The sequence below is a fragment of the Schistocerca serialis genome, chromosome 1 (assembly GCF_023864345.2).
Source record: "Schistocerca serialis cubense isolate TAMUIC-IGC-003099 chromosome 1, iqSchSeri2.2, whole genome shotgun sequence".
NCBI lineage: Eukaryota > Metazoa > Arthropoda > Insecta > Orthoptera > Acrididae > Schistocerca > Schistocerca serialis.
The window spans coordinates 68,811,399-68,837,890 of record NC_064638.1 but is presented as its reverse complement, the minus strand read 5'-3'; the positions used below and the strand labels follow the sequence as shown (position 1 = coordinate 68,837,890).

Sequence of the window (26,492 nt, the reverse complement as noted above, 5' to 3'; positions counted from 1 at the left end):
CAAGATTCTCACATAGCATATCTGACATGCAGCTATCCAGCACCATCTGTTGGCCAGTTATTTCACTCACTTTTGATTTCAATAAAACCCCCATGTCTATTCAGGCAGGTGTGTTAATTTTTACCTCTCCCCCTACTTTATTCTGTGAATTAGTGCACTTTCAAATATCAACAAACTTGAGTCATCCTATATGCTGTAAGTGTAAAAACCACATGGCCACTCTTATCCAAGGATGCTCAGGGGTTGTACAGAGATTCAGGGAGAGCATAAGGGAGCAATTGACAGGAATGGGGGAAATAAATACAGTAGAAGAAGAATGGGTAGCTTTGAGGGATGAAGTAGTGAAGGCAGCAGAGGATCAAGTAGGTAAAAAGACGAGGGCTAGTAGAAATCCTTGGGTAACAGAAGAAATATTGAATTTAATTGATGAAAGGAGAAAATATAAAAATGCAGTAAGTGAAACAGGCAAAAAGGAATACAAACGTCTCAAAAATGATATCGACAGGAAGTGCAAAATGGCTAAGCAGGGATGGCTAGAGGACAAATGTAAGGATGTAGAGGCTTATCTCACTAGGGGTAAGATAGATAGAGCCTACAGGAAAATTAAAGAGACCTTTGGAGAAAAGAGAACCACTTGTATGAATATCAAGAGCTCAGATGGAAACCCAGTTCTAAGCAAAGAAGGGAAAGCAGAAAGGTGGAAGGAGTATATTGAGGGTCTATACAAGGGCGATGTACATGAGGACAATATTATGGAAATGGAAGAGGATGTAGATGAAGATGAAATGGGAGATATGGTACTGCGTGAAGAGTTTGACAGAGCACTGAAAGACCTGAGTCGAAACAAGGCCCCCGGAGTAGACAATATTCCATTGGAACTACTGACGGCCGTGGGAGAGCCAGTCCTGACAAAACTCTACCATCTGGTGAGCAAGATGTATGAAACAGGCGAAATACCCTCAGACTTCAAGAAGAATATAATAATTCCAATCCCAAAGAAAGCAGGTGTTGACAGATGTGAAAATTACCGAACTATCAGCTTAATAAGTCACAGCTGCAAAATACTAACACGAATTCTTTACAGACGAATGGAAAAACTAGTAGAAGCCAACCTCGGGGAAGATCAGTTTGGATTCCGTAGAAACACTGGAACACGTGAGGCAATACTGACCTTACGACTTATCTTGGAAGAAAGATTAAGGAAAGGCAAACCTACGTTTCTAGCATTTGTAGACTTAGAGAAAGTTTTGACAATGTTGACTGGAATACTCTCTTTCAAATTCTAAAGGTGGCAGGGGTAAAATACAGGGAGCGAAAGGCTATTTACAATTTGTACAGAAACCAGATGGCAGTTATAAGAGTCGAGGGACATGAAAGGGAAGCAGTGGTTGGGAAGGGAGTAAGACAGGGTTGTAGCCTCTCCCCGATGTTGTTCAATCTGTATATTGAGCAAGCAGTAAAGGAAACAAAAGAAAAATTCGGAGTAGGTATTAAAATTCATGGAGAAGAAATAAAAACTTTGAGGTTCACCGATGACATTGTAATTCTGTCAGAGACAGCAAAGGACTTGGAAGAGCAGTTGAATGGAATGGACAGTGTCTTGAAAGGAGGATATAAGATGAACATCAACAAAAGCAAAACAAGGATAATGGAATGTAGTCTAATTAAGTCAGGTGATGCTGAGGGAATTAGATTAGGAAATGAGGCACTTAAAGTAGTAAAGGAGTTTTGCTATTTGGGGAGCAAAATAACTGATGATGGTCAAAGTAGAGAGGATATAAAATGTAGGCTGGCAATGGCGAGGAAAGCGTTTCTGAAGAAGAGAAATTTGTTAACATCCAGTATTGATTTAAGTGTCAGGAAGTCATTTCTGAAAGTATTTGTATGGAGTGTAGCCATGTATGGAAGTGAAACATGGACGATAAATAGTTTGGACAAGAAGAGAATAGAAGCTTTCGAAATGTGGTGCTACAGAAGAATGCTGAAGATTAGATGGGTAGATCACATAACTAATGAGGAAGTATTGAATAGGATTGGGGAGAAGAGAAGTTTGTGGCACAACTTGACCAGAAGAAGGGATCGGTTGGTAGGACATGTTCTGAGGCATCAAGGGATCACCAATTTAGTATTGGAGGGCAGCGTGGAGGGTAAAAATCGTAGGGGGAGACCAAGAGATGAATACACTAAGCAGATTCAGAAGGATGTAGGTTGCAGTAGGTACTGGGAGATGAAAAAGCTTGCACAGGATAGAGTAGCATGGAGAGCTGCATCAAACCAGTCTCAGGACTGAAGACCACAACAACAACAATGGCCCAGCAGCCTTATTGTAAACTGTTTCCCTGCACATTGATACCTCGAGGTGCCCAGCTGTCAACTGGTGGGGTCTTCAGCTGGAACATCCTGGTCTATGAGAACTGAAGGTGATTGTACTGTGTACTTAATAGCACACATTACCGCCACACCAGCTGTTGACCCATATGGCTGCAACAAACGCAAACTGGTCTCCTTGAAGCCTCCACATACAGGTAAGTCCAGTGTATAGCTGGATGCAGATCCAGAAATCATCTGGAAAAACAATCAGGTGTCACTTCTGTGTCCAGTGTTGACTGTATGTACCACAATCAGCATGCTTGTCTCTCTTGCCCATAAAGATGTCTGGACGTCGCAACATTGTACATGTGAATATTTGTTCTGCTGCAAATAAGCTCATTTGCTGACTCAAGTTAATGATGTGGCTGTACAATTTTGCATGGTTGAGGGAACAATATGTCTGTCCTCTTGGGTCATTGAGTTCCTACACGACGTTTAGCATCTCCCTCCTGAACGCAATGAGCCATATTAATATGATGACCACGGAATCACAGCAAACAAAAGTAGCGCCTTTCCAGACCAATAAACCATAGTCCTGACAGGCTACAACTCTGGCACTGCTTAATTCTGGCAAATGCTGGTAGTTCTTTCTTTTTCTTACATGAGGTATAACATAATCTCATAAACAAACAACATTCAAATACAGCTTCTGAATGAGAAATCTATTGTGTAATTTATTCTTATACACTACAGAAAGTAGATGACATTAATCCTACCTATTTCCTATGGTTGTGTTGCAGTGTTATACATTTTCGTATCTGAGCATGCAATACATATGATGCAAATTTGATATTTGTTGGGTTTTGTTTTCAGTGTGCTGCAAATGTAATCACCAGTGTGTAGAACAGAAACACGAATCACCAGAAAATGCAAAACACGAAGTAAAGGCAATTCACAAAATGTGGGTAATTCACTTCCTAGTGCTAGATGCGTGAAACTTGACATGAAAGCAAATTGCCAACATCCACTCTATACATGAACAAGAGCAGCAGGTAATGCTTAACTTATTTATATTAACCGTAAAAACATTTGTGTTTGAATTTCTTGTTAAACGACAAACATTACAAATACAAACAGACATACCTTATTCACCTTTACTGAATTGCTGGAAGTTGGTCTTAAATCAGCTTGAGCGAATATACTTGGAAAGACTTTCTGAGGTTTGAGCTCTGTGTGGCCCGGCAAACCAAACAACATATAAGCTTTGACAATACCAAGGGCATCACCAACATATTTGTCCAACATTTCTTTTGACTGACAAAATATATTTTGCAGTCCCAGCAAGCATGTGATTATTATCTGAAATATAAGAGATAAATATTCCATCCAAGTTACAAATGTTTCCCAACATATGCAACTAATTTAATTTGCCCTATATTGGGAGGAAACTATGAATAACACTACATAGAAATTGTGTGCTTTTGCTATGTCCACATAAAAAAAAGAACCACTTCCAGAAACATTGTAAAATAAAGGAACAAGGTGGAATCCCCCCCCCCCCCTCCTAGTTCTCGTACCACTCCTGGCACAAATATACAGTAATTTTCCTCATTATTTGTTTCTGTTTTGTGGAAAACACATGTGACGGTTATACAAAATAACTAATTTCTTATTCATGCCCTATTACAGTGAGACTTACTATTTATTCCATAATGTCTTAATCACTAACAGTAGTTTCACAGTTAGAATACCTGGAAATTCTTTTATAAAGAAATATCTACAATTTAAGATAAGCAAAAAACACAGAGGTGAAATTTTCAGTGAGGAAATAGCTGTTTGTTTCTAAAATGAGGTAGCCTTCATTCTTCATCTTTTCAATAAATACTTAATGTTTTTCAAAATTGTCCTAGTTAAAAAATTATTCTGTTCAAAAATTCACTTTCCAAAACAATCAATCTGAAATAATGTTTATCTCCAAAATTCAGTGCAACATATTTGTAGCTTGAATTTTTTCAGATTCCAAAATTACCCTCTTCTACTAGAACTCTTTTGTTAGCTAATGATTTGGTTTTGAAATTTTCATTCTTAGCAACTTCTGGCAGGCTCTGTGAATTCCATGGAATTCGGGATCATTTATATAAAATAGTATCTATAAAGTTGCCTTTATTGTGGTAATACAAGTAACAGTTGAAAGGGCTTCCTTTTTTGCTTACTATAATTTTCTATGCTCTGCTTTTGCTCTCTTTTATGGTTAATAATTAAAATATTTTAGTAGATTTTAACTTCTAATCCTACATATTTCTGTAAGTATGAGTGCACAACAATACTTGATTAAGTCTACAAAGTATAGGATCAGAATAAAGAAGTGTTTGACATTGCGTTGAAGGGGAGGGTGTTGTCAGTTCACCATTAAGTGCAAGTGCAATACACCTACAGTAACAGCAGATGTCTAGTTCCCCATTAACATGAAGTACTGAGTTCACTTTGCAAGAGCATAAGATTCTTACCCCTTTCCTAAGCAAGTTCATAGTTGGAACAAATTCATAGTAAGAGAAACATGCCACACCAATAAACAAATCATATAAGAAATAAAAAATCACAAGAATTACTTAATAGAATACAATTGTCTGCAACTGACTGGTAACAAGAGGTAGCAATTCAATATGACAACTGGGCATTGGACAGGTGTGACTTCACTCTCACACTGATTGGCTGTTGCTATGGCAGCTGCCTTGTGAACAACTATCAATCACTTAGTTATCCTTATCCAGATACAGTCGTTCAGACTCTCTGCACAATTATGTAAGCTATCTTGTCAATCACACGTGAGTTTGCATCAAAATGTAATCAGTAAAAAAGTCAGACAGTGCCTTATAATCAAACTGTAAACATCATGTGACAAGTTACTTCACGTGAAAAGCTACTATGAGCAGTGACTATGTAACTAAAGCCACCTTCATGTCGTTTGTTACAATTTGACAGCACAAATGTACTGTAAAAATGATACCACTCTGTCTAAACATCCGTAGTGCAGGTACTGACCTGTGGTACATGAAGTGCCTAAATTATTAAATATATGTTGATGATCACTATATTACTCATGTCAATAAATGTGGAAGGTTCACAACTTATGTTAAACAGTGTTGCGTTTGTAATTTAAAAAACGTCACTACAAGAAATGCAAGAAGATATACATGGAGAGAAGCAGCGCTACTACTGAAGTAAAATCCTGATCAGGAATCTCACTTAGTCCACATTAAAAGAATCATAAAATGTTCCACTTCTATCCCCAGTGGCAATGATCTCATTGCTGCAATAGCTACAGATTACTCAAACATTTGTTGATCAATTGCCACTTCAATTTACACAAAGTAACCTACCTCAACAGACAAGGTTGATAAAATACTCTTCTGTGGTGTCAGCTGACTCAGAGGAAGCCAGTTAAAATTCTAATGGTGTAAACACTTTGGTTGGCAAGTGGAGGAATGGTGGTAATATTGATTCCTTATTACCAAACTTTACATCAAATGCATGGACTGAATTGCAATCATCTTCACAGCATATCATGTAGGAAGGACTTGTGATGCTGTCTCGTGATGATCGATCAGTAGAATCTGGAGTCATTTGTGTCACAATGAGTAAGCTATGTGTCAGCACTAGATTTTGTCTCATCACTACCATCACCATCATTATCAACACCACATAACGACAACGCAAATAAGACACTACCCTATATATACTATACAACATACACTTACACTCATCATATGCACATACACATGGCAATTACAGTAAATGATTTCCTAATTAATTCACTGACTGATTTCCCTGACAGCTGTATTAGGCAAAGATCTGCTATCCAATGGTGACTTATTTAAATTTGTGCCAGACTGAGACTCAAACCTCAATTTTCCGCTTATTTCGGGTTGTCACCTTAACCACTTTGGCTACATGTGTATGCTCCTCAGACCAATCCAAACTTCCACATGCCAGATCCTCTACACCCTCTTATCATAGTCGACTAACTTCATCACCTTCACAATCAACAAATGTAGACAGTGTGACACACATAAATGGATCAGTCCAGGGAGCATGCACAGGTAGCTGACGTGATTAAGGCTACCACTCACAATAAGCAGAAATTCGGGTTCGAATCCCGGTCCAGCACAGATTTTCATATGTCACCATTGGGTACTAGATCTACACCTGGCACAGCTGATGTAACAGAATTTGCAGTCAGCTACTCAATTTCAAAACTGTTTCATACAGTTGCGGCTTGTCACCAGTGTCTGTTGTTTCAGACAAGCATTTAAGATTACAAGCCTAGCCAGGTACATGATGATAACATTGGTTTCTATTCCTCATTATCTGATTCTCCCTGTTGCAGGAATCCATGTAATGTTGCAAGCATTAGATGAAGAACTTAGCAGACTACAAGAGAAGGATGTAGACTGCGGTGTCATCCAAAGAGTGAAGCTCACGACAGAACCACAAGCTAAACATAGTCAATGACATACACAGCCACAAATATGAGAGGCGCTGACAAAAATATGCTCTTGAGAAATCCTGTACGCTGCCACTGTATGAAAGTATATTTACGTGAGACCACAGTGTCGCTTGCTCACTGTGATAATAGTCTCATCGTAGCTCAGATCTAGCAGCAAGGTGGTGTCGTTAGTCAGAGCAGTAAGTTCAAATTTAAGTACAAGAAAGAGATATTTGACTGTCTTGTTAGTCTGATGATGTTTTTGTGTAGAACAATTATTCAGTATGTGAACTACAAAGAGTTTCAAAAACAGCAGTATTATTGTTCGATCTAAGGAAAAATTTATCACCGAGCGCTTTCTGAGATCATATTGTGTATTACTGTCCCAATTACGAGCAGGGGTGCCTTCTAAAGATAAGCACTTGTTATTGAAGTGCTTTACTGGGACTGATCTAATGATACCTATATGTAGTACAAGCTTCTAAACATCCTTCAGAAGTTAAAACTGTAGAACTTTTGTCTATGCTTGCTATGACATATCAACATGGCAATGAAGAGTTTTTGAATCGAATGCCACCTTTACCTGCCTGTGTGGACATGGCTGGTGTTGCACTAGCCACAGCAGCAATAATTTTTTCTGTGTTCTTGAATCTAGTCTAAAATGTTTAACCATGCCAAATCCCCAACATGAATTATCATTAACAGAAGTTGCTCAGTTTCAGACACAGCAGACTGAATGACAGGTTCTCAGTGTTCCACAGATTACGAACTTATTGTCACAACAAGCAACACCACAGCCAGTTGCTGCACCCAAGATTCAGCAGTTTAACAGCAACAGAGAGGACTGGTCAGAATATTGTGCTCATCTAGCAGCACACTTCACAGCAGACAGCATTAAAGTACGGTATGCATTACTGTCTTTCCGACCTCTAACAGAGCCAACAGCTATCATCTGTGTCTCAGACTGTTGGCCAACTCGCAACCAGAAGCTGTTGATTATCAGGAAATCCTTAGGACGAGCATTACAAGACAAAGATTCAAGTCTCTGTGGTGAGGTTTAAAGCTTTTTGTCTTAAGAAGCACCCTGAACAGTCATGAAAACAGTGGATTGTTGAACTAAAAGGGCTAACAAGAAGTTGCGGGTTCAAGTGGTCTTGCAGACTAAGTTATAGTCTGGTGCATGTATACTTGCTACTATCCTAAACTGCCAGATCCTGATCTGGACACAGTTCTGTCAATTACAGAATCTCAAAGTATTGTGGACAGAACTGAAGTTGATTTTCAGGCTCCGTCTATTTCCCTTGTTTGTAGTGCGCAAGGTACTTAGTCTACAGTTAATGTTAAAGTGAATAAAAATGGGGCTCAGATTAAAATCAAAATCTTTTGGTCATGTTGTACAGAAGGTGTGGTTTAGAATAAAGTGTAGCAATCTTCTCCACAGTGTTTTTCTACTCACAGTAGGAAAGAATGTCCACATCGTGAAACAAAGTGTTTCAAGTGTAGCACGCTAGGTCACATCCAGACCGGCTAGACAAGGCATTAGAGGTGACCTAATTGTTGCGGCAGTTTGGCAACGGCGAATGGTTCAGGCATGATGTTTAGCACTCTGGACAAAACCAACTACAACACATGAAGTGTCAATCATCAATAATTTTAACCAGATTACAGGAAGACTTCCATCAGGCCGTGAAGTATATCAGCAAACAAAATGAACATAAAATGTTATCCATGTAATATTTCATGCATTTTTCCAATAGATAAAAAAGGTAATGGAATGATTTAATGGGCACTGCATTTACAAGAACTAATGAAGCTAGATTTCTTAAATATTTTCAAAGTCTATTCCCAGTTCTGTTTTCCTTTCCTTGCAAAGTGACCATATACATACACTGAAGTAAAGTGTCCATTGTAACATCATAAGAGCTACCTATTAAAAGCTCTTTTATTTCTGGTCAACTTTTCATCAACAGAATACACCAAGAATATTCATATTCACTCCTATGATATTGTGTGATTGCAGTTCCAAGAGGGTAACCTAAAAAAATAGTTATACTAAAAATGAAACAACTATTCTTACTAACCTTCACATAATTTAGTTCATTTTGATCCTGTTTTCTATTGGCGTGGAGGTAGCTAAAGAAAACACAAGCACATTTTTCAAGTTGTGCTAATTCCAAGATAGAATTTTGATCATTTACATTAGTATCTGCAATGTGCGTAACAGACTGGAGACATCTCAGAGCAAGCAAGCGAACATCCCACACTGATGTCACTGATAGTTTTCTGGACATATCATTATCTTCTTGGTCAGAGAGAAGCATCAGAGTACCATCTTCAGAAAAAATATCACATGACAGCTGAAAACAAAGTAATTTATAAATATAATTTCCTTCAGCTACTTTCTGAGAAGTGAAACTTCTTGAAAAAAAATTAAAACCACCCACATTGCCAGCTTTTTTAATTAATACCTCTGCCTAGCGCCATCATGAAAAATGTGAACATTTAGATTTATTGAATAAAACCATTCAAATATATCGCACTAACATAATGTAATACAAATTTTTGTCACTCGAGTACAAAAATACACTTTACAAAGTGATATTTTAGTTAAAATGCGACCAGTAAAGCGATATGTTTAGGTAAGTGATCACTTCACTGTTACTGTTACAATTATTGTAGCTTTGATTGGAGCTACACTCATGCTCATAAATTAAGGATAATTGAAGAATGTGGTGTCACACAACGTGGCACTACACAGAACTGGCGCTAATAGCATAGGCACATAGGGAACACACACAACCCAGGTCTGTAAGTCCACGGTATTGGTGATAAGTTGAGAAAACTGTACTGAAACACATGTGCTACAAAATGTGACTGTTTCCTGCGCATGTAACCCAACATCAATATGGGATATGATCACCATGGACACGTACACGCACAATGCATTGGCATATTCTGGATCAGGTGCTCGAGTAGCTGCAGGGGTATAGCCTCCCATTCTTGCAACAGTGCCTGTCGTGGCTCCTGAAGTGTCCTAGGGGTTTAAAGACATCCAGCGATTTGTTGACCAAGAGCATCCTAGAGGTGCTCGATGGGGTTTATGTCTGGAGAACAGGCAGGCCACTCCATTCACCTGATATCTTTTGTTTCAAGGTACTCCGCCATGATGACAGCTTGGTAGGGGCTGTGCATTATCATCCATCAGGAGGAATGTGGGACCCACTGCACCCCTGAGAAGGTCGACATACTGGTGCAAAATAACGTCCTCATACACCTGACCTGTTACAGTTCCTCTGTCAAAGACATGTAGGGTTGTACATGCACCAATCATAATCCCACCCCACACCATCAAACCACGACCTCCATACAGGTCCCTTTTAAGGACATTAGGGGGTTGGTATCTGGTTTCTGGTTCATGCCAGATGAAACCCCGGCGAGAATCACTGTTCAGACTATACCTGGACTCGTCCGAGAACATAACCTGGGACCACTATTCCAAAGACCATGTACTGTGTTCTTGACACCAGGCTTTACGGGCTCTCCTGTGACCAGGGGTCAGTAGAATGCACCTTGCAGGTCTCCGAGCAAATAAACCATGTCTGTTTGGTTGTCTGTAGACTGTGTGTCTGGAGACAACTGTTCCAGTGGCTGTGGTAAGGTCCCGAGCAAGGCTACCTGCAGTACTCCGTAGCCGTCTGCAGGCACTGGTGGTGAGATATCGGTCTTTTTGTGGTCTTGTACACTGTAGACGTCCCGTACTGTAGCACCTGGACATGTTTCCTGTCTGCTGGAATCGTAGCCATAATCTTGAGATCACACTTTGTGGCACACGGAGGGCCCGTGCTACGACCTGCTGTGTTTACCAGCCTCCAGTCGCCCTAGTATTCCACCCCTCGTAACCTCATCAATGTCTGTTGTTTGAGCCATTTTCAACACACAGTCACCGTTAGCACATCTGAAAACATCTGCACACTTACTCGCTGCACTGTACTCTGACATGCACCAACACACGTCTGCGTATGTGGACAGCTGCCAGCGCCACCGTGCGATGACCGCACCGCATGGTCATACCCCGAGGTGGTTTAAACTCGCAAACCGCCCACCATAGTGTTGTTTCACCATGTATCAGCATTATCCTTAATTTATGAGCATGAGTGTAGATAAACAAATATTAACAGAAAACATACAGTGCAGCTAGTTAATCTTCAATACTTTTATAAAGCACACATTGTGTGTTTAGTATGGGCACTATATGGAAAAAAGAAGCAAAGAAGAAGTTAGCACAACACTCAACTACCTCATTCAAGTTCTTGTTGTCAAACTAATTAAAAAGAAATTGTTATTAAAAACCCACATAAACTTTAATTCCCTCATATTAAGCTTATATAATACTACAGAATCAAATATCACATGCATGCAAAATAGGTAAATAATCTATTAAAAATCATAGAACACTGTCAACGTGAAAATCTTCATTATTGCCACAAGTTTCAAATGCTATCAATCATCATGAGGAATCATAACACAAATGACCAGAACTTATTTAAATACAAAGGTTTTGAAACCTTACAAAAATGAATAATGTACTTACAAGAAACATCCTGGCAGATTAAAACTGTGTGCTGGACCAGGACTCTAGCAACTGAGCTACCCGAGCACGATTCACGATCTGCCCTCACAGCTTTGCTTCTGCCAGTACCTCATCTCCTACCTTCCAAACTTCACAAAAGTTCTCCTGCATAAATTGCAGGACTAGCAGGCCTGGAAGGAAGGATGTTAGACACAGCCTTGATAATTGTATTCAGATTGAATTTTCACTCTGCAACAGTACTTGTGTTGATTTCAAACTTCCTGCTAAATTAAAACTGTATTACAGACTGAGACTTGAGCCAAGGACCTTTGCCTGTCAAAGGCAAGTGCTCTACCAAATGAGCTACCTGAGCACAGCTCACATTCCGTCTGTACAGCTTTACTTCCTCCAGTGCATTACCTCCTACCTTCCAAACCTCAAAAAGTCATCCTGCATATCTTGCAGGACTTCTTGGACAGCTCAGTTGTTCGAGTGCCTGCCTACAAAAGGCAAAGTTCCTAAGTGCAATTCCTGGTCCGGCACACAGATTTAATATTCTAGCAAGTTTCAAATCAACACACACACACACACACACACACACACACACACACACCTGCAGAGTGAAAATTCATTATGGATACATACAAGATGTTTTTAAATTACAGTATCTATGTACAGCATACATAAATGACATTCTATTTCACCCTACAAACCTACAATATCAGAAACTGAACAACAGAACTCAGTATGTAAAATTTATATATAGCTCAGAAGATCCAATGCATCAATAATATAATAATACAAATCACTCCATCACTGGAGACTTGTAAACTGTTGGAACAACTCTCAGATTTTTTAACATCTGAACCATGAGCAATAGCCAATAAAAGCTGTACTTGCTCAAAATAACAAGTTAAACATATTGTACATGTTACTATCAATACTGATCAAAGAAAAAACTTTGTCAATAAAAATGCTGCACTGGCATTATATCTCTAGTTAAGCTGTACACTTTAGAAATACAGAGTACAAACATAATTAAACTAAACTTGTTATAAGCATAAGCAGCAAATATTATGTGAAAATCTGCATATTAAGTGCAAAACATATTTGCAATAGCTACCCTTTAAATTAGTCTAACAACTTATAGGAAAATAACTTCAAGCCATCCAACATTATATCACATGCAGTGCAATGGCATTATATAGACAATACAGAAGTAAGTATGAAACACACATACTCAGCCAACAACACATACGAATCACTGAAGTATGACATCCCACCATATAAAAATTCTCTCATGCAGTTTTTATTTATTCAAATAGTATTCAAAGATTCACTATGTCAAATTCGACAAAATTACAACGGAAAGGCACTTTACAATTGTTTTGTGTGAATTAAGCTTTAGTTATATCTAAAAACACAGATGATGTGACTTACCGAACGAAAGTGCTGGCAGGTCGATAGACACACAAACAACCACAAACATACACACGAAATTCAAGCTTTCGCAACAAACTGTTGCCTCATCAGGAAAGAGGGAAGGAGAGGGAAAGACGAAAGGATGTGGGTTTTAAGGGAGAGGGTAAGGAGTCATTCCAATCCCGGGAGTGGAAAGACTTACCTTAGGGGGAAAAAAGGACAGGTATACACTCGCACACACACACACATATCCATCCGCACATAGGATACTTTACATCCTTATGTTAGACAGTCATTAACTCAATCTTGCCATGCTTACACAGCACAACACGAGGAACCACTGGTCTAGTAACTTAATTTTTGACAAGCTGTGTGGGACCAAGCACTGAAAATATTTTGAATTAATAACAGCCATCCACATGATTAGGAATAAAAGTTACCATACCTTTACTAGGTTTCCATTCCCATACAGTAGTACTTCCAAGGCACCCAGTATATCCAAAATTGCAATATCTGAACAGTACTTGACTGCCTCTAAACACCAGTTTATTGCTAATAACAATGTTTTTCCTTCAACTTTTACTTTCTGTTTCAAAATAAGGTTGCTAAACAACTGGCATCCTTTAGCAACCAAAAAGGTGTCATTTGAAGGAACAATGCAACAGCACTGATTTACAATTAAAACAGCTTTCTGGAACCAAAATTAACTTTTTTTAATATATTGACAATCCAAAAACATTTTTCAGTGGAGACTTAACTGAAGAAGTACTAAGAAAAAATATTGTTAAACAATTTCACAGTCGCAGTTCTTCAAAATACACGCAAAACAACCAACATACCACAGCTGCAACATGTTAATGTTTAATTTTAAGTAACAAAAAGAAACACATTTAATGAAAAATTAACTCTCTAAAAATACAATAAACAAATAAATAAATAAACTGAACAAACGGGTCAACTAGACCTAACAATACTGGATGTCAGCTTCATCCCACAATATCATGATGATGTGGTTGTATATCATCATATGTATGCAAATAAAAATAGAGCAGAAAATTGACAACACTTCTTTTGCATCTGTGTTAGTTTCTGAAGTGTAGACAAACTTATCTGTGGTGACAAACTTATCTGTGATGTACACTGAAGCCTATGAAGTCTCATATGTGACGACATACTGATTTGTAGAGTAGCCTAAAGCCTACGTTAGGTCGAAAGGTGTCTGTGAATTGTTGGAGAGGTATCAAATGGTCAAAATGGCTCTAAGCACTATGGGACTTAACATCTGACTTAGAACTACTTAAACCTAACTAAGCTAAGAACATCACACACATCCACGCCCGAGGCAGGATTCGAACCTGCAACCATAGCAGCAGCGTGGTTCCAGACTTAAGCACCTGGAACCGCTCGGCCACAATGGCTGGCTGGAGAAGTATCAAATGCTTCAGTTGTTCCAAATGAATGCTTTCTACAAGAGTGATCCCATTCCTCAGCAAGAGCAGTGCATAAGTCTGGAACTCATGCGCAGAAACGTACTATTTTCCCAATACATGCAAAATACTACAGCACATGTTCATATATTCTGCATTTTCGACACCACTGACTAGGGTGTTACATACACTATTCGCCAATCATCTGATGTTCCATACCCACTACTGATTTCTTTACATGCCATTCAGTTGAATTTGTGATCTGCCCAGAGAGGTTTGTACTGCTGTTGTGCTTGTGGTCTTTCTTCATACTGTACTACTGGACAGTAGTAATCATTAGTACAGAGTGCAAGTTGTATTGGTATATTTCATTTTTAGTGTGTTGCTGTTGACGACAGTCAGCTACACATTTGCAGATACCCCAACATGAAGTTACTGTATGGAAAAGCTCAGTGCAATGGGAGTGCTGACTGTCAGTTATATGTGGAGTATTTTCCACACCACCAGACACCTTCGTACTCCCTCTTTGCTACGGTGAACTTGAAAGCCTTGGAGACATGTACATTCACCAGTGCCAGCACAGACTGTGGTGCTCCATGGCAGTGCTGCACACCCTAGTTTGAAGAGGGTGTATCCATGCAGTGGAAGAGGAAGTGACAGCAAGTACCAGAAATGTATCAGTAATGGTGAATGTGGATTACCAAACTGTCTACCTTGTTCTACATGAGCAGCAGCTACACCCATACCACCCCGAGAATGTACAGACAATGCAGTCACAAGATATTGCATCACGAGCCCACTTCTGGAAGTGGTTCTTGCACTGTCATGTGAATGAGTTCGGCTGCTCACAGCGGACCTGTTCATGGATGAAACCAGATTCACCAAGGAATGTATTCTCAATTCCCACAATAGTGATATGTGGACTAATGAAAACCAACATGCTGCACACCCCATGGGTTTCAGGAATGATAATCTGAACATTTGGGCAAGGTTCCTGGATAAACATGTGATTGGGCAATGCCTTCTAATACTATATCTCATGGGTACCATAAAATTTCTGTTCCTTGACAGCTTACTACATGGTCAGTTGGAAAATGTGCCACTGCATGTACGTCAAAACATGCAGTTTTAGCATGATAACACACCATCTCAGTTTTCATATGCGGGCAGAGATCATCCACACCAAAGAGTTGGGCAACAGTGGATAGACTTTGGTGGCCCAATTACTTGGCCTGCATGTTCTCCCAATTTGAACCTACTAGGCTACTACCTGTGGGGTCACATGAACTCCTTCATTTACAAGATCCCTGTGCCAACCAAGTAAGAACTACTGGTACAAGTTATGGCTGCAGCAAATGATTGAGGACCGAGCATGTACCAGGACATAATATTGAGTTACTGTAAGGTAGTGATGTCAGTAGTTGGCACATCGAGTTTCTTTTTAAGTGGACCCAGATGGCAAGCAGCAGGAGTCAGAGAGGAATGTATGTTGTGTCATTTTGGATGTAGTGGGAAAATGGCTGATTTCCAAACATGAGTTCCTATGCTAAACTTAATCGTCTTAGTTGCTACAACAAGTTCTCATAGTCTGTAAAGGAAATTTAGTTGCACTTTGTATTTACCACGTGTAGAAGTATGAAACCAGAATTTCCCTACAGGTGGTGCTAGCCATCAGTGCAGGGCCTCTGAGACCATGTCCGCAGCACCCTCTGCTTCATGTAACGGCTGCTGACAAATGTCAACACACAGTAACCCAAGTTCTATAGATTGGTATCTGTTTCAGACCCGTAAGCATGTCGAGTTTTGCACCTACGAACTACAACTTGCAGACAGCATTGGTTTTCTGTTATAATTTGAAGAAAACTGCTGCAGAATCACATCAAATGCTTGTCGAAGCTTTCAGGAAACATGTTCTTGGGAAAACACACTGTTTTGAGTGGTTCAAAAAATTCAGATGTGTTGATTTCAATGTGAGAAACGACAAGCACAGGAAATCACCAAAAAAAGTAAGTTTGAGGACAATAGAAAAGGTACAGAAAGTGGGAAAATGGGTTCGGCATGAACTGAATGAAAGACAGCAAGCAAATTTAAAGACCACTTGTGAAACACCGCTCACAATATACAGAATAAAGACATTTCTCCATCGAATAGTGGCAGGTGATGAAAAATGGATATATTTTGAGACTCCTAAGCGTTGTAAATCATGGGTGAATCCAGGCAAATAATCGACATCCACAGCAAGACCAAATCACTTTGGAAAGAAGACATTGCTCTGTGTTTAGTGCGATCAGAAGGGTGTCTATTATGAGCTGCTAAAACCTGATGAAACTGTTAACACTGAATGCTGCTCACAGCAAATTATTGATTTAAGTCGAGAATTACTTGAAAAATGAGCAGAATCTGGAAGAATGCGACGCAAAGTCATACATATTGCTCCATGATAAAGCCCCATCATACACAGCAAAACAGGTCAGGGAAACAATCGAGGTGTTCAGTTGGAAAATACTAAGGCATGCGGCTTATTCTCCAGACTTGGCTCCATCAGATTATCATCTATTTGCATCACTGAGAAACACTCTAGCTTAGCAACACTTCAGTTCATATGAAAATGTACAAAAATTACTCGCTGACTGGTTTGCTTCAAAGGAAGTACTATTTTTTTGGCTTGGCATTCACAGCCTGCTGGAGAGGTGGGAGAAAAGTATAAATAGCAATGGAGATTATTTTGAATAAAATATTGTTTATCAGTTTCAAACAAAAGACGAGTAATTATCGCAACCAAATTTCAGTATCATACTTCTACACCTGGTACAGCATAGTTAGGTAACACATTTAGTATCATGTGATGTTCTGATAAAACAGTCTAACTACAGAATTAACACTGGCGAAGACAGAACACTGTAAAAATGTAATGCTAACAGAGGATTTTGCATATACTAGCCACCATACAACAAGCATCTACATCCACAGCAATCACCTTGTCTGCCACGTGGAGGATCCAGATGTAACTCCCAGTATTTACAGGGATTTTCGCTACATGGGAGCACTTAAAAAATGGTATGTACTCAGCCGTTTCAGACAACACATAGGAAAATCAGCCATAGCTCTGTTGAATACACATTAAAATATAATTTAGGGAAACCACAAAATTTATCACAGTAGCATTTCCTCAAAGTTTTACCAAAAGTCTCTCACTGGTCAATTTACCCAAATGAAAGAAGCAACTGCTTGATTATCATGAGGGTAACTGATAATAGCTTCATCAATGAACTTTAGAGACACTCACCAAAACTGAAAATGTTAGGCAGTTCTTTGTAAAGCATTTCTTCCCTTTTTCCACTACAAAACTGATTATTTTCCCAAATGTAATAAGAATCAAATACCTTCAAACTCAGATTGTGTGTATACTAACCAAACCAGTTCCAGACATCAGCAGGCAATCTGAATAATATCTTCTTGTTCACCATCGCTGACTGGACATATCAAAATGAGATGTCATGGAACATAGTACCCACACATTCATTTACACTTTCTCACATACACAAACGTTCCATGTGTGTGACAGTCATACAGAGGGCCCGAGTACATTTTCCAGTAACTGCCAATAATATACACTGATCAGCCAAAACATTGTGACCACATACCTAATAGCCAGTATGTCCAACTTTGGCACAGATAACAGCAGCAACAGATTGTGGCATGAAAGCAATGAGGCCTTGGTAGATTGCTGGAGGGGGCTGGCACCACATCTGCACATACCACTCATCTAATTCCCGTAAATTCCAGGGAGGGAGGGGGTGGGGGGGGGGGGGATGAGCTCTGACGACACATTCAATCACATCCCAGATGTGTTCAAGCACATTCAGATCTGGTGAGCTGGGGCACCAGTACATTATCTTATTTAGAACTACCACTGCCATCAGGAAATATGATTGCAATGAAGTGGTGTAGGTGGTCTGCAACCAGTGTACGATATTCCTTTACCATCACGGTGCCTTGCACAAGATCCAATTGACTGATAGATGCCCATGTGAAAGTTCTTCAGAGCATAATGGAGCCGTCAAGAGCTTGTCACTGTCCCACAGGACAGGTTTCAAGGAGCTGTTCCGCTAGAAGACAACAGATTTGTTCCCTCCCATGAAGAAGAAAGTATTGGGTTTTATCAGACCACACAATGCTCTGCCAGTGCTGATGGTCACATGCCCATTTCTGTCGTAGTTGCCAATGTCTAGGTGTTAACACTGGTACTTGCCTGGGTTATCAGCTGTTCTGAGCACTGTGTGATCAGACACACTTGTACTCCACTCAGCATTAAAGTCTGATGTTAGTTCCACCACAGTTCACCACCTGTCCTGTTTTACCAGTCTGCCCAGGCAACAACATCTGACACCTGTAAGAAAGGGTGCCCACCCAATCCCGCAACACATGAATGTGGTTTCACCTTGGTTTCATCATGTGCTGAAGACACTTACCAAAGTACCCCTCGAACACTCGACGAGTCATGCTGTTCCAAAATGCTCATGCCAAGCCTCCAGGCCATCACTATCTGCTCTCTGTTTCAAAAACACATAGATCATGTGCCTACCTCATTCTACACAGTGAGAGCACACTCACTGATACCACATGCATTGTGTGTGCGACTGACTAGCAGTCATTCCTCCACAGGTGATGCTGCTATCACCTGGACAGGTTTATATTGCTACCTGGCCAGTGACCATAACATTCTGGCTGATCAGTGTACATGCGGCCCAGTGTTGGTCTACGTAGCCAAACATTCAGGGCTCAATTCTCCAAAAAAACTTTTTGTCACATACAGTTTCTTCCACCTCTGGCAATGACATCTACATGTGAAAAAAAGCATAGTAGTATTGTGGTTCAAAATCCATGTTAAACTGTAGGTCCTTCAATAACTAGCAACGTAATTTAGTTCATGGATTGAAGGAAGGTAAAGGTATACCAGTTTTAACAGGACCATCCATGCCTAAAAAGCACTGCCATGTTCAGATACCTTTCAAACTGAGCACTGCCTAAGGTTAATCATTCACTTGTAACCGAATTGCCATGTACACAAAACTGTTCAATTAACTCAAAAATCCCAACATGTAATACACTCAACAAGATTCAAGTGTGTTCAAAATCTAAAAAATATCTGTAATTAACAACAAATAAAAACAGAGACCACAGTAGTGAAGTTATAAAAAAGTTATTCTCAATGGACAAAGTTGCTGGGAATTTTTGTTGGCAACCATCTTGTCAAGATTGTGGGCCTATTAAATTCAGATTTGGTTATTGGCTCTTTACACACAGTACCAGCTTCCCATTTTGCTCTAAAAAGTGAAGTTCCTCTCAACACTTCAGGTCTTATGTTACCACACAGTATCTTAACCTTAACAGCAGTTCAGTTTAAGTGTTAAGAACATTTAAACAAAATAAAATAAAAGTCACATACAGAATATAAGACTTTACATCAATTTATAATTTTTGTAAAACGAAAGAAACAAATTTTTAAAAAATATCCTTTTACACCTCCACTGACCAAGTTAATTTCATGTTATATGGATCATTTGGGCAACAAAATGTAATTACGTGGACTGAGTCGTTTTATATTCACATAAATGTTTTGTAAATGTGTAAAGAGAGTATGTAATAATCACATTCATTTCCAATTAATAAATGTAATAGATGGAAGAATTCAACACGTTGTTGACACAGAGATAATCAGAAACAAATCACAAGCTCAGGTGGCATTCCAATCATTAAAAATCATTCTCACACACAAGGCTGAGCAGCCTGTTAATGTGACTTTCTCTGCAAGAATTGTTTCCTTCAGCATTTTATCTACATGAAAGCAATTACTTTAATAATGCATCTGAAGTGCTATACTGCCTTTACTACATTAGACAACACCATTCAGCACATTGTTCTGCTACCAGCTTATAAACTATGGCTATTCACACAATTCACCCTACGACTTAGCTAATAAGCATTTCCGACCAACTGTGATATATCTTGTTACTTCAAAGAGAGAAATTTGTTGAGAAATTGCACAGTGTGAAAGTTCTTTCTCTAGTTTTTTTGATATTGCATTAACTAACTACATGTTTACACAATTTCATGATAAAGCCATAAATTTCTGCACACCACTATCATCACGTCGCGGAACGAAGCAAACATCCAATATAGGCAGATTCAGTTGACCCCGTTTTGCAGCCACAACCAAGATTTCAGAGGGAGAGGGGTTAAATACGCAACCTTAACCGAATTTATTTACAGTGATTAATATGTATAATTTTTTTAACAACATAACAAACAATAAAACACTCAACCATTTACATCTTACCTCCGCATTTTGTATAACGTCAGACTTAAAATCCAGTGAATTAAATTCATCAAGTAAAGAATTGATATATTGCCGATCTCCTCGGCTCCTTCCATGAAACAATGTCGTTAATTTATCACATAAGCTATTGAATTTCACTGCTTCTTGAGTGTCACACTCGCCACACAAATCCATCACGACACAATAGTAGAGTGTATACGCTTACGCGCAGCCCAAACCAACACTGGGCGCGGTGGCTTATGGGAACAGCACCCACCAAGTGTTTTGTTTTCTGGACCTCTGTGGTGACAACATATACACAACAAAGTAACAAACAGAAACACACCACATCATCTGAATTCTCGATGTGCATATACCTGTGGTATTATCGGTATGCTGCAGAAATCAAACAACCTGAAAATGTTATCTGTATGATCATGATGTTCATGTTTCTTCAATGTTTTTAATTAGTTACGAATGGCATTGTTATTCACCTAGAAATTATAAATAACAAAATAGTAAATTATGAACTCTTAGTACGTTTGCCATAAACACATTATACTATCCATTATTTTGCTGATGATAATCCCTCGTGTAATTCCGAACAGCTCGGATAATACCATGGTAACTTATACATAACACGTATTCTGGCCTGCGCCCCGTATGTTGAATAAGAGAGCCAGAAACTGTTCCTACAAGAACAAATCCCACTCTTCATTACATCATATTTACCCTATATATACTGCCACAAGTTGTAGGAGTCCGATGTTATCGTGCATCATTTTTCAATTTTCCATTGTTTCTGCAGAATCACTTACAGAATCTCAGCTCATCGTTCTGATTTATGTCCATTAGTCGTGTGAGACATGTCCCAATCTAAATAACCGTATGAACTGGTACCTGTACTATAACGGGAAAAGTGATACAGATTGATTTAAATGGCCATATACAGCCACATTTACATTCCGAAGTAAGGATAAGCATCCATAACAAAACTATTAGACTACAGAGAGTAATAATATCTTACAGCGTAACTATAGAGCAACTCGTAAATAAAACTTACCATCAGCAATTATGTGATAGTCCTATAAGGAGCAGTCAAATGAAAACGAGATAGATGCAAAACTAAGTAAACTGTTTATTTTTTCGAAAGTAATCGCCATAATTGTTAATACATTTATCCCACTGTGAGACTAACCGGTCAATACCTTCAAAGAAAAATGTTTGCAGTTGTCTACGGAATCGAGATTGTCTCCAGATGTGCACCCCTTCTTCCGAAGCAAATCGACAGTCACAAATGTCTTTCTTCGGGTCTCCAAAAATATGAAAATCACCGGTAGAGAGATCGGTACTTTATGGAGGATGTGTAAGAGCTCCCAAACGAACTTCTACAGCGCAGCATACTCAAAACAAATTTGGAACACAATTGTGTAAAAAATTTCATTTATTCATTCATAGCTTATTTAGTATTAACAAATGTTCATCTCTATGTGTACAAATGATGCATTTTTCACGAAAACTGAATGTTTGTAATTTTAAAAAGTGTCATTTACAATACGTGCAGTTGTTTTCATATATTCTTCTACGTCCATTCATATCAAAGGAATAACTTGTTTTAGGTATCACAGAGGCACAAAGATTGGATTAGAAAATAGGGGCTATAACATTTTATTAATTTTTTTCTCTCTGAGTCACAGTACCTAAATACAAAAGAAGCCCAAAGTTCCAGCGGTATTGAAAGTACCAGACCCTAAATTTCTTAATTCATTATCTTTAAAATTGTAAAATACTCACTTCAGTGTGACTGAGACACTTATGATGTTTTATGTTGCTTGTGACGCAGACCCAAGAAATAAAATGAAATTTATTTTAGGAATAATTATTACCCTATATTAAAGCATTCTCTTAACAAACATAATATATGTATCATTTTGAAAGAAGTGACATTGGGTTGTACCAGAAGCAGCAATATAAAGTGCTCGTTCTATATTAATAAAATAGCCAATGCTTTGAAATGGTTGTCGCCGGACAAATGCGTAAAAGTATGCTTCTCACTTCTATGAGGCGTGTGCATACTATTTATATGCAGGATTAAACGAATCGCGTTTTGTATATGTCAGTCAATTGCCTAATCCTTATAGTTCGTATTCACATGCATTGTTCCTCCTGTGTTTCATCTTACCATCAACTACATGAACTTTTTTGTCGGCTACATTGAAACGAAAGTACAGACATAGGTATTTCAGGTACCTCTGCTCAACAGAAGAATGAATATCAATGTTCGCGATATATTTTACTGCTTAACTGCGCCCAACGTCGAAACATTGAAAGATAGTCAAAAGGATTCTGCAATATAATATCCACTTTCGTATTGAGTTATGAACGTGCAGCGACCACTGCTCGTTAGACATAGGTGCCTTTACCGAAATCTTTAGTAATAACTTCTACTTTCTTGTTTTCTGTTTGTCTATAACATATGTTCTGAACTGGAATTGTGTCTTCTGCTAAAATCGCCCACTGCCAAAGCAGACTACTAGTTCACTGTATGACGTCATTGTTAGGAACCGTAGACGTATTAGTGACTTATTTGTGTGCAACGCTTAGCGAACAGTCATTCAGGCACGCGAACTTATTCATACAAAATGTGCTAGTTTTATGGTAAGATTTGAATTCACTCTATATGAAAGAAGGCCACGCTTTTCTCCTAGGGACTTTTGAAATCAAGAAATTTATGTTGGTACCGCGTGTTTGGCCGCGCCCCCTTGTCAGCTGTTGACGTCTGCCGCTCCTCTGACATCTGTAGGTGCCACTGTGAACTACTTCAGAAATCAACCAATCAGGACCAAAGGGAGGAAAGTGGTCGACCTAACCGGTCAGTGAGCAATCTGTTGTGGAAGTGGGAAGGTCTTGTTTGACATCAAAATGTTACGGTACTGTGTATCACTTTTCAAATGAATGAGGCGACGAACTTCGGGAACCCACGGTGATCTAAAAAGGAAACGCGCGGACGTAGCTAGTTTTACTGATGATTTTTCAGGTGTTAGATTGACAATATGCTGTAGGAAGTGTCCGTGTGTGCAGTGAAATAGGAGGTGAAAAGAAAAAGCACGCAAAATGGCGGATCTGGAGGCAGTGCTCGCGGACGTGAGCTATTTGATGGCTATGGAAAAGAGCAAATGCACGCCAGCAGCCCGAGCCAGTAAGAAAATAATCCTTCCCGACCCAAGGTACGTGAGGCAGTCAGCAATCACCCTTCTAACTTTAACGACAATGCCTGGAATGACGGTGCGCTTATGTGTTTTTATATGTGTGTCAGTTTATTCTATACAATTACGACTGTAATTTATTAGCAGAAAAGTCACTTACGTTCTGAAGTTTAAACTTCAAAATTAGTTTAAATGTATTGCGAGTTCATACTCTTTGTCGGGAACTGACATCAGAGTCACGCATGGGTTGTGTACATGTTACATAGCATGAATGTAATCCACATGACATGTATCTCTTTAGCTCTGTGTCAAGAGGCAGGTCCTTAGTTGTGGGAGAACCACAGGCTGATTTTGTTCTAAGCCCTGTGAAAGACACGAGCATTTTACAGTGAGTATTTCGCCGGGAAGCGCGAAACAAAATTGTGTTATGGACGAAGGAGAAAGACATTACACGAAAAGTATTCACTGACAGTTTTACTAAAGTGTGGCATGTTTCTTTAGCCTTAAATGTAGTATACAGATTTCTCTATAATGCAACTGAATGCTCATAAAATGATGGATGGAAGCACAAGTTGCCTCCTGTTTCGAAGTACACCTAAGGAACACCAACACATCAGAATGAACGGTAAATAGTTTCCAATATCCACACGAAGTATAATATCAGAAACATCTATAGCTAATATGTGCATCCAAAACCCTAGTACCTTATTTTCATCATCAGTGGCTCTAGGAGAGAGAAGCAAGGTGTCTGGAAAAACCAGGTGACGTAGTGGATCCACCGAGGAAGGCAGTCCTGTATGTATCGACAAATTTGAGTTGTTATTCACTAACAGCGAGAAATGGCTGCAAGGAACATCAATATTTGTTTCCTGAGCCATAGCTACACATTTGAATAACATTTCGGGGTGGAAGAAATCTTTCACACAGACTGCATTCGATGACTTGACCAATGTTTGCGCACTCCTGAGACCCCAAAAATTACCATTTTGCTGATAATCTCCTTGAAATCATGCATTTGAATCCGGACAAAAAGGAGAGTAAAGGGACATGAATAGGGCGCTACGATAACGTTGCATTTATTTTGGTTAGTAGATGATACCTGTCAGTTGCATGATGTCACGCTAATGAACACTATTTTTCACCATTTCCTGTTTCTGAAATGTTTCTTTAAATTGCACGAGGAATCATAACAAGTATTCGGTTCGAAAGGCTTCCTTATTCATTGTGTACAAACATAGCTTCTCTGACACAAAGTGTTAGAGAAACTGCCGGTATTAACAAAATCCATAATAAACAACTTCGATCTCTTTTGAAGTTGAGTCAACACAAAGTTTGATTTGAACGTTACATTACCAGACACTGTCCAGTGGGAAATGGATATACCCTATTTTCTCCCGTTTGTAAACTGGCTGACCAGGCGCTATTGGGTTATCCTGTCCTCTAAATATGGACAATGGTAAAAGCAGTAATTCTATTCACACTAGTTTAACTCCACCTGTCACACAGAAATACGTGGATCGGGGTGGGGAGGTCACTCAACTTTAATTGTTCAATGTCACAACATGTGAGAACTATTATACGGACACGAATTGTCTGCTGGCTTAAAAGAAAAAAGTATGCGTCGATCGTGCTACCTTCAGAATATCAAAGATTGTATTACAGTCAAATGAATTCCTTAAAAACTCAATGAATGTAGATTTTCCTTTCTTTAGTCTGTTTTCTAATATAGGTTGTATTTAAGAACCGTCTCACAGTTCTTAAATTTCTCCGGAACCTGAGATCGACTTTTGCCAGTCTTTCTAGTCTTATGTAAATAACTCGTGCCAGTATATTTCAAGCTTGACCGAACGTTGGTTCGGTAAAATTCAGACCTGTCTGCGCGTGCCTTCGTCATGAAGTCTGATGGTATTTAGCCTGTCGCATTTCTTGCACACCCGATGGGATAGTTTTTGTCCTGGCTGGCTCTCAGAGATCGCAGCAACTGTGAAGGAATGTCATCTTCCTAAATGGTATTGCTCGATGTAAGTCTTCCAGTGTCCTGTCAAATTCTGTTCAGTCTCAGACGTTCCGCGTCATCTTCATCTACTTCATCTTTCCATACTTCTGTTTTAAAATTTGTGAGTAGATTGTCTGCGTACTGCAGCTGGATACACCTTGTTTTCAGAATTGACCGCGTAGTTAAACGGCATATCAGAGGTAAAAAAAACTATCGTAATCAATGTTCTTTTGTTTTCCGTTTGTGATCTACTGATATAAGTACGCATAGAGGGAAAATTGGTGCACTTTAACTTGTGATTTCAAAATGAATTAAGTTATTACCTAAAAACGATGAAAACGGAGCACATAGTAACTCTACACATTTAACAATTACATTGAATGCTGCACTAATGAAATTCCGTCGCAGCTCACTAAGAGACTGCAGTTACATACGCGTAAATACATAATCGGTAAGAAGTCTACGTACATATTTGTTTACCAAGCGCATCCTGAGTTGTTTCACCCATTGTCACCATGTGTTGCTAGCGAGTAGATTATGATGTGTTAATACGTGTTTCTGGCATCTTAATATATGGGTCTTGAGATTATATATATACATATACATATATATATATAATTTCTTTATGACACTTTGGCGACGCTAATAAATTGCTGTTTTACCTCTATCTACGTCTGTGGCTATTAGGCGCAACAACACTTGTAACATACACACTGCATGAATTTTTGTCATGTAAATTTGAAACGCTGGTGATAA

At 39.0% G+C, this 26,492-nt stretch overlaps 1 protein-coding gene across 4 annotated transcripts in view; it reads right to left on the bottom strand.

Annotated features, from left to right (window-relative positions):
* The window catches only part of LOC126461530 (HEAT repeat-containing protein 6), an 80,047-nt gene extending 59,280 nt beyond the window's left edge, over positions 1-20,767 (bottom strand). For 3 of the 4 annotated variants that reach the window (XR_007585948.1, XM_050096003.1, XM_050096005.1), the window contains exons 1-4: positions 20,556-20,767; positions 13,234-13,479; positions 8,878-9,153; positions 3,454-3,669 (exon numbers count right to left, since the gene is read on the bottom strand). Coding sequence is in view for 3 of the 4 variants with exons in the window: in XM_050096003.1 (XP_049951960.1) it covers positions 3,454-3,669; positions 8,878-9,153; positions 13,234-13,479; positions 20,556-20,729 (912 nt within the window). In the remaining variant the exon portion in view is untranslated. Of the gene's footprint in view, positions 1-3,453; positions 3,670-8,877; positions 9,154-11,387; positions 11,528-13,233; positions 13,480-20,555 lie in introns of those variants that run through there. The other variant, XM_050096004.1, reaches the window with a different exon arrangement.
* Positions 20,768-26,492: the final 5,725 nt, after the last annotated feature.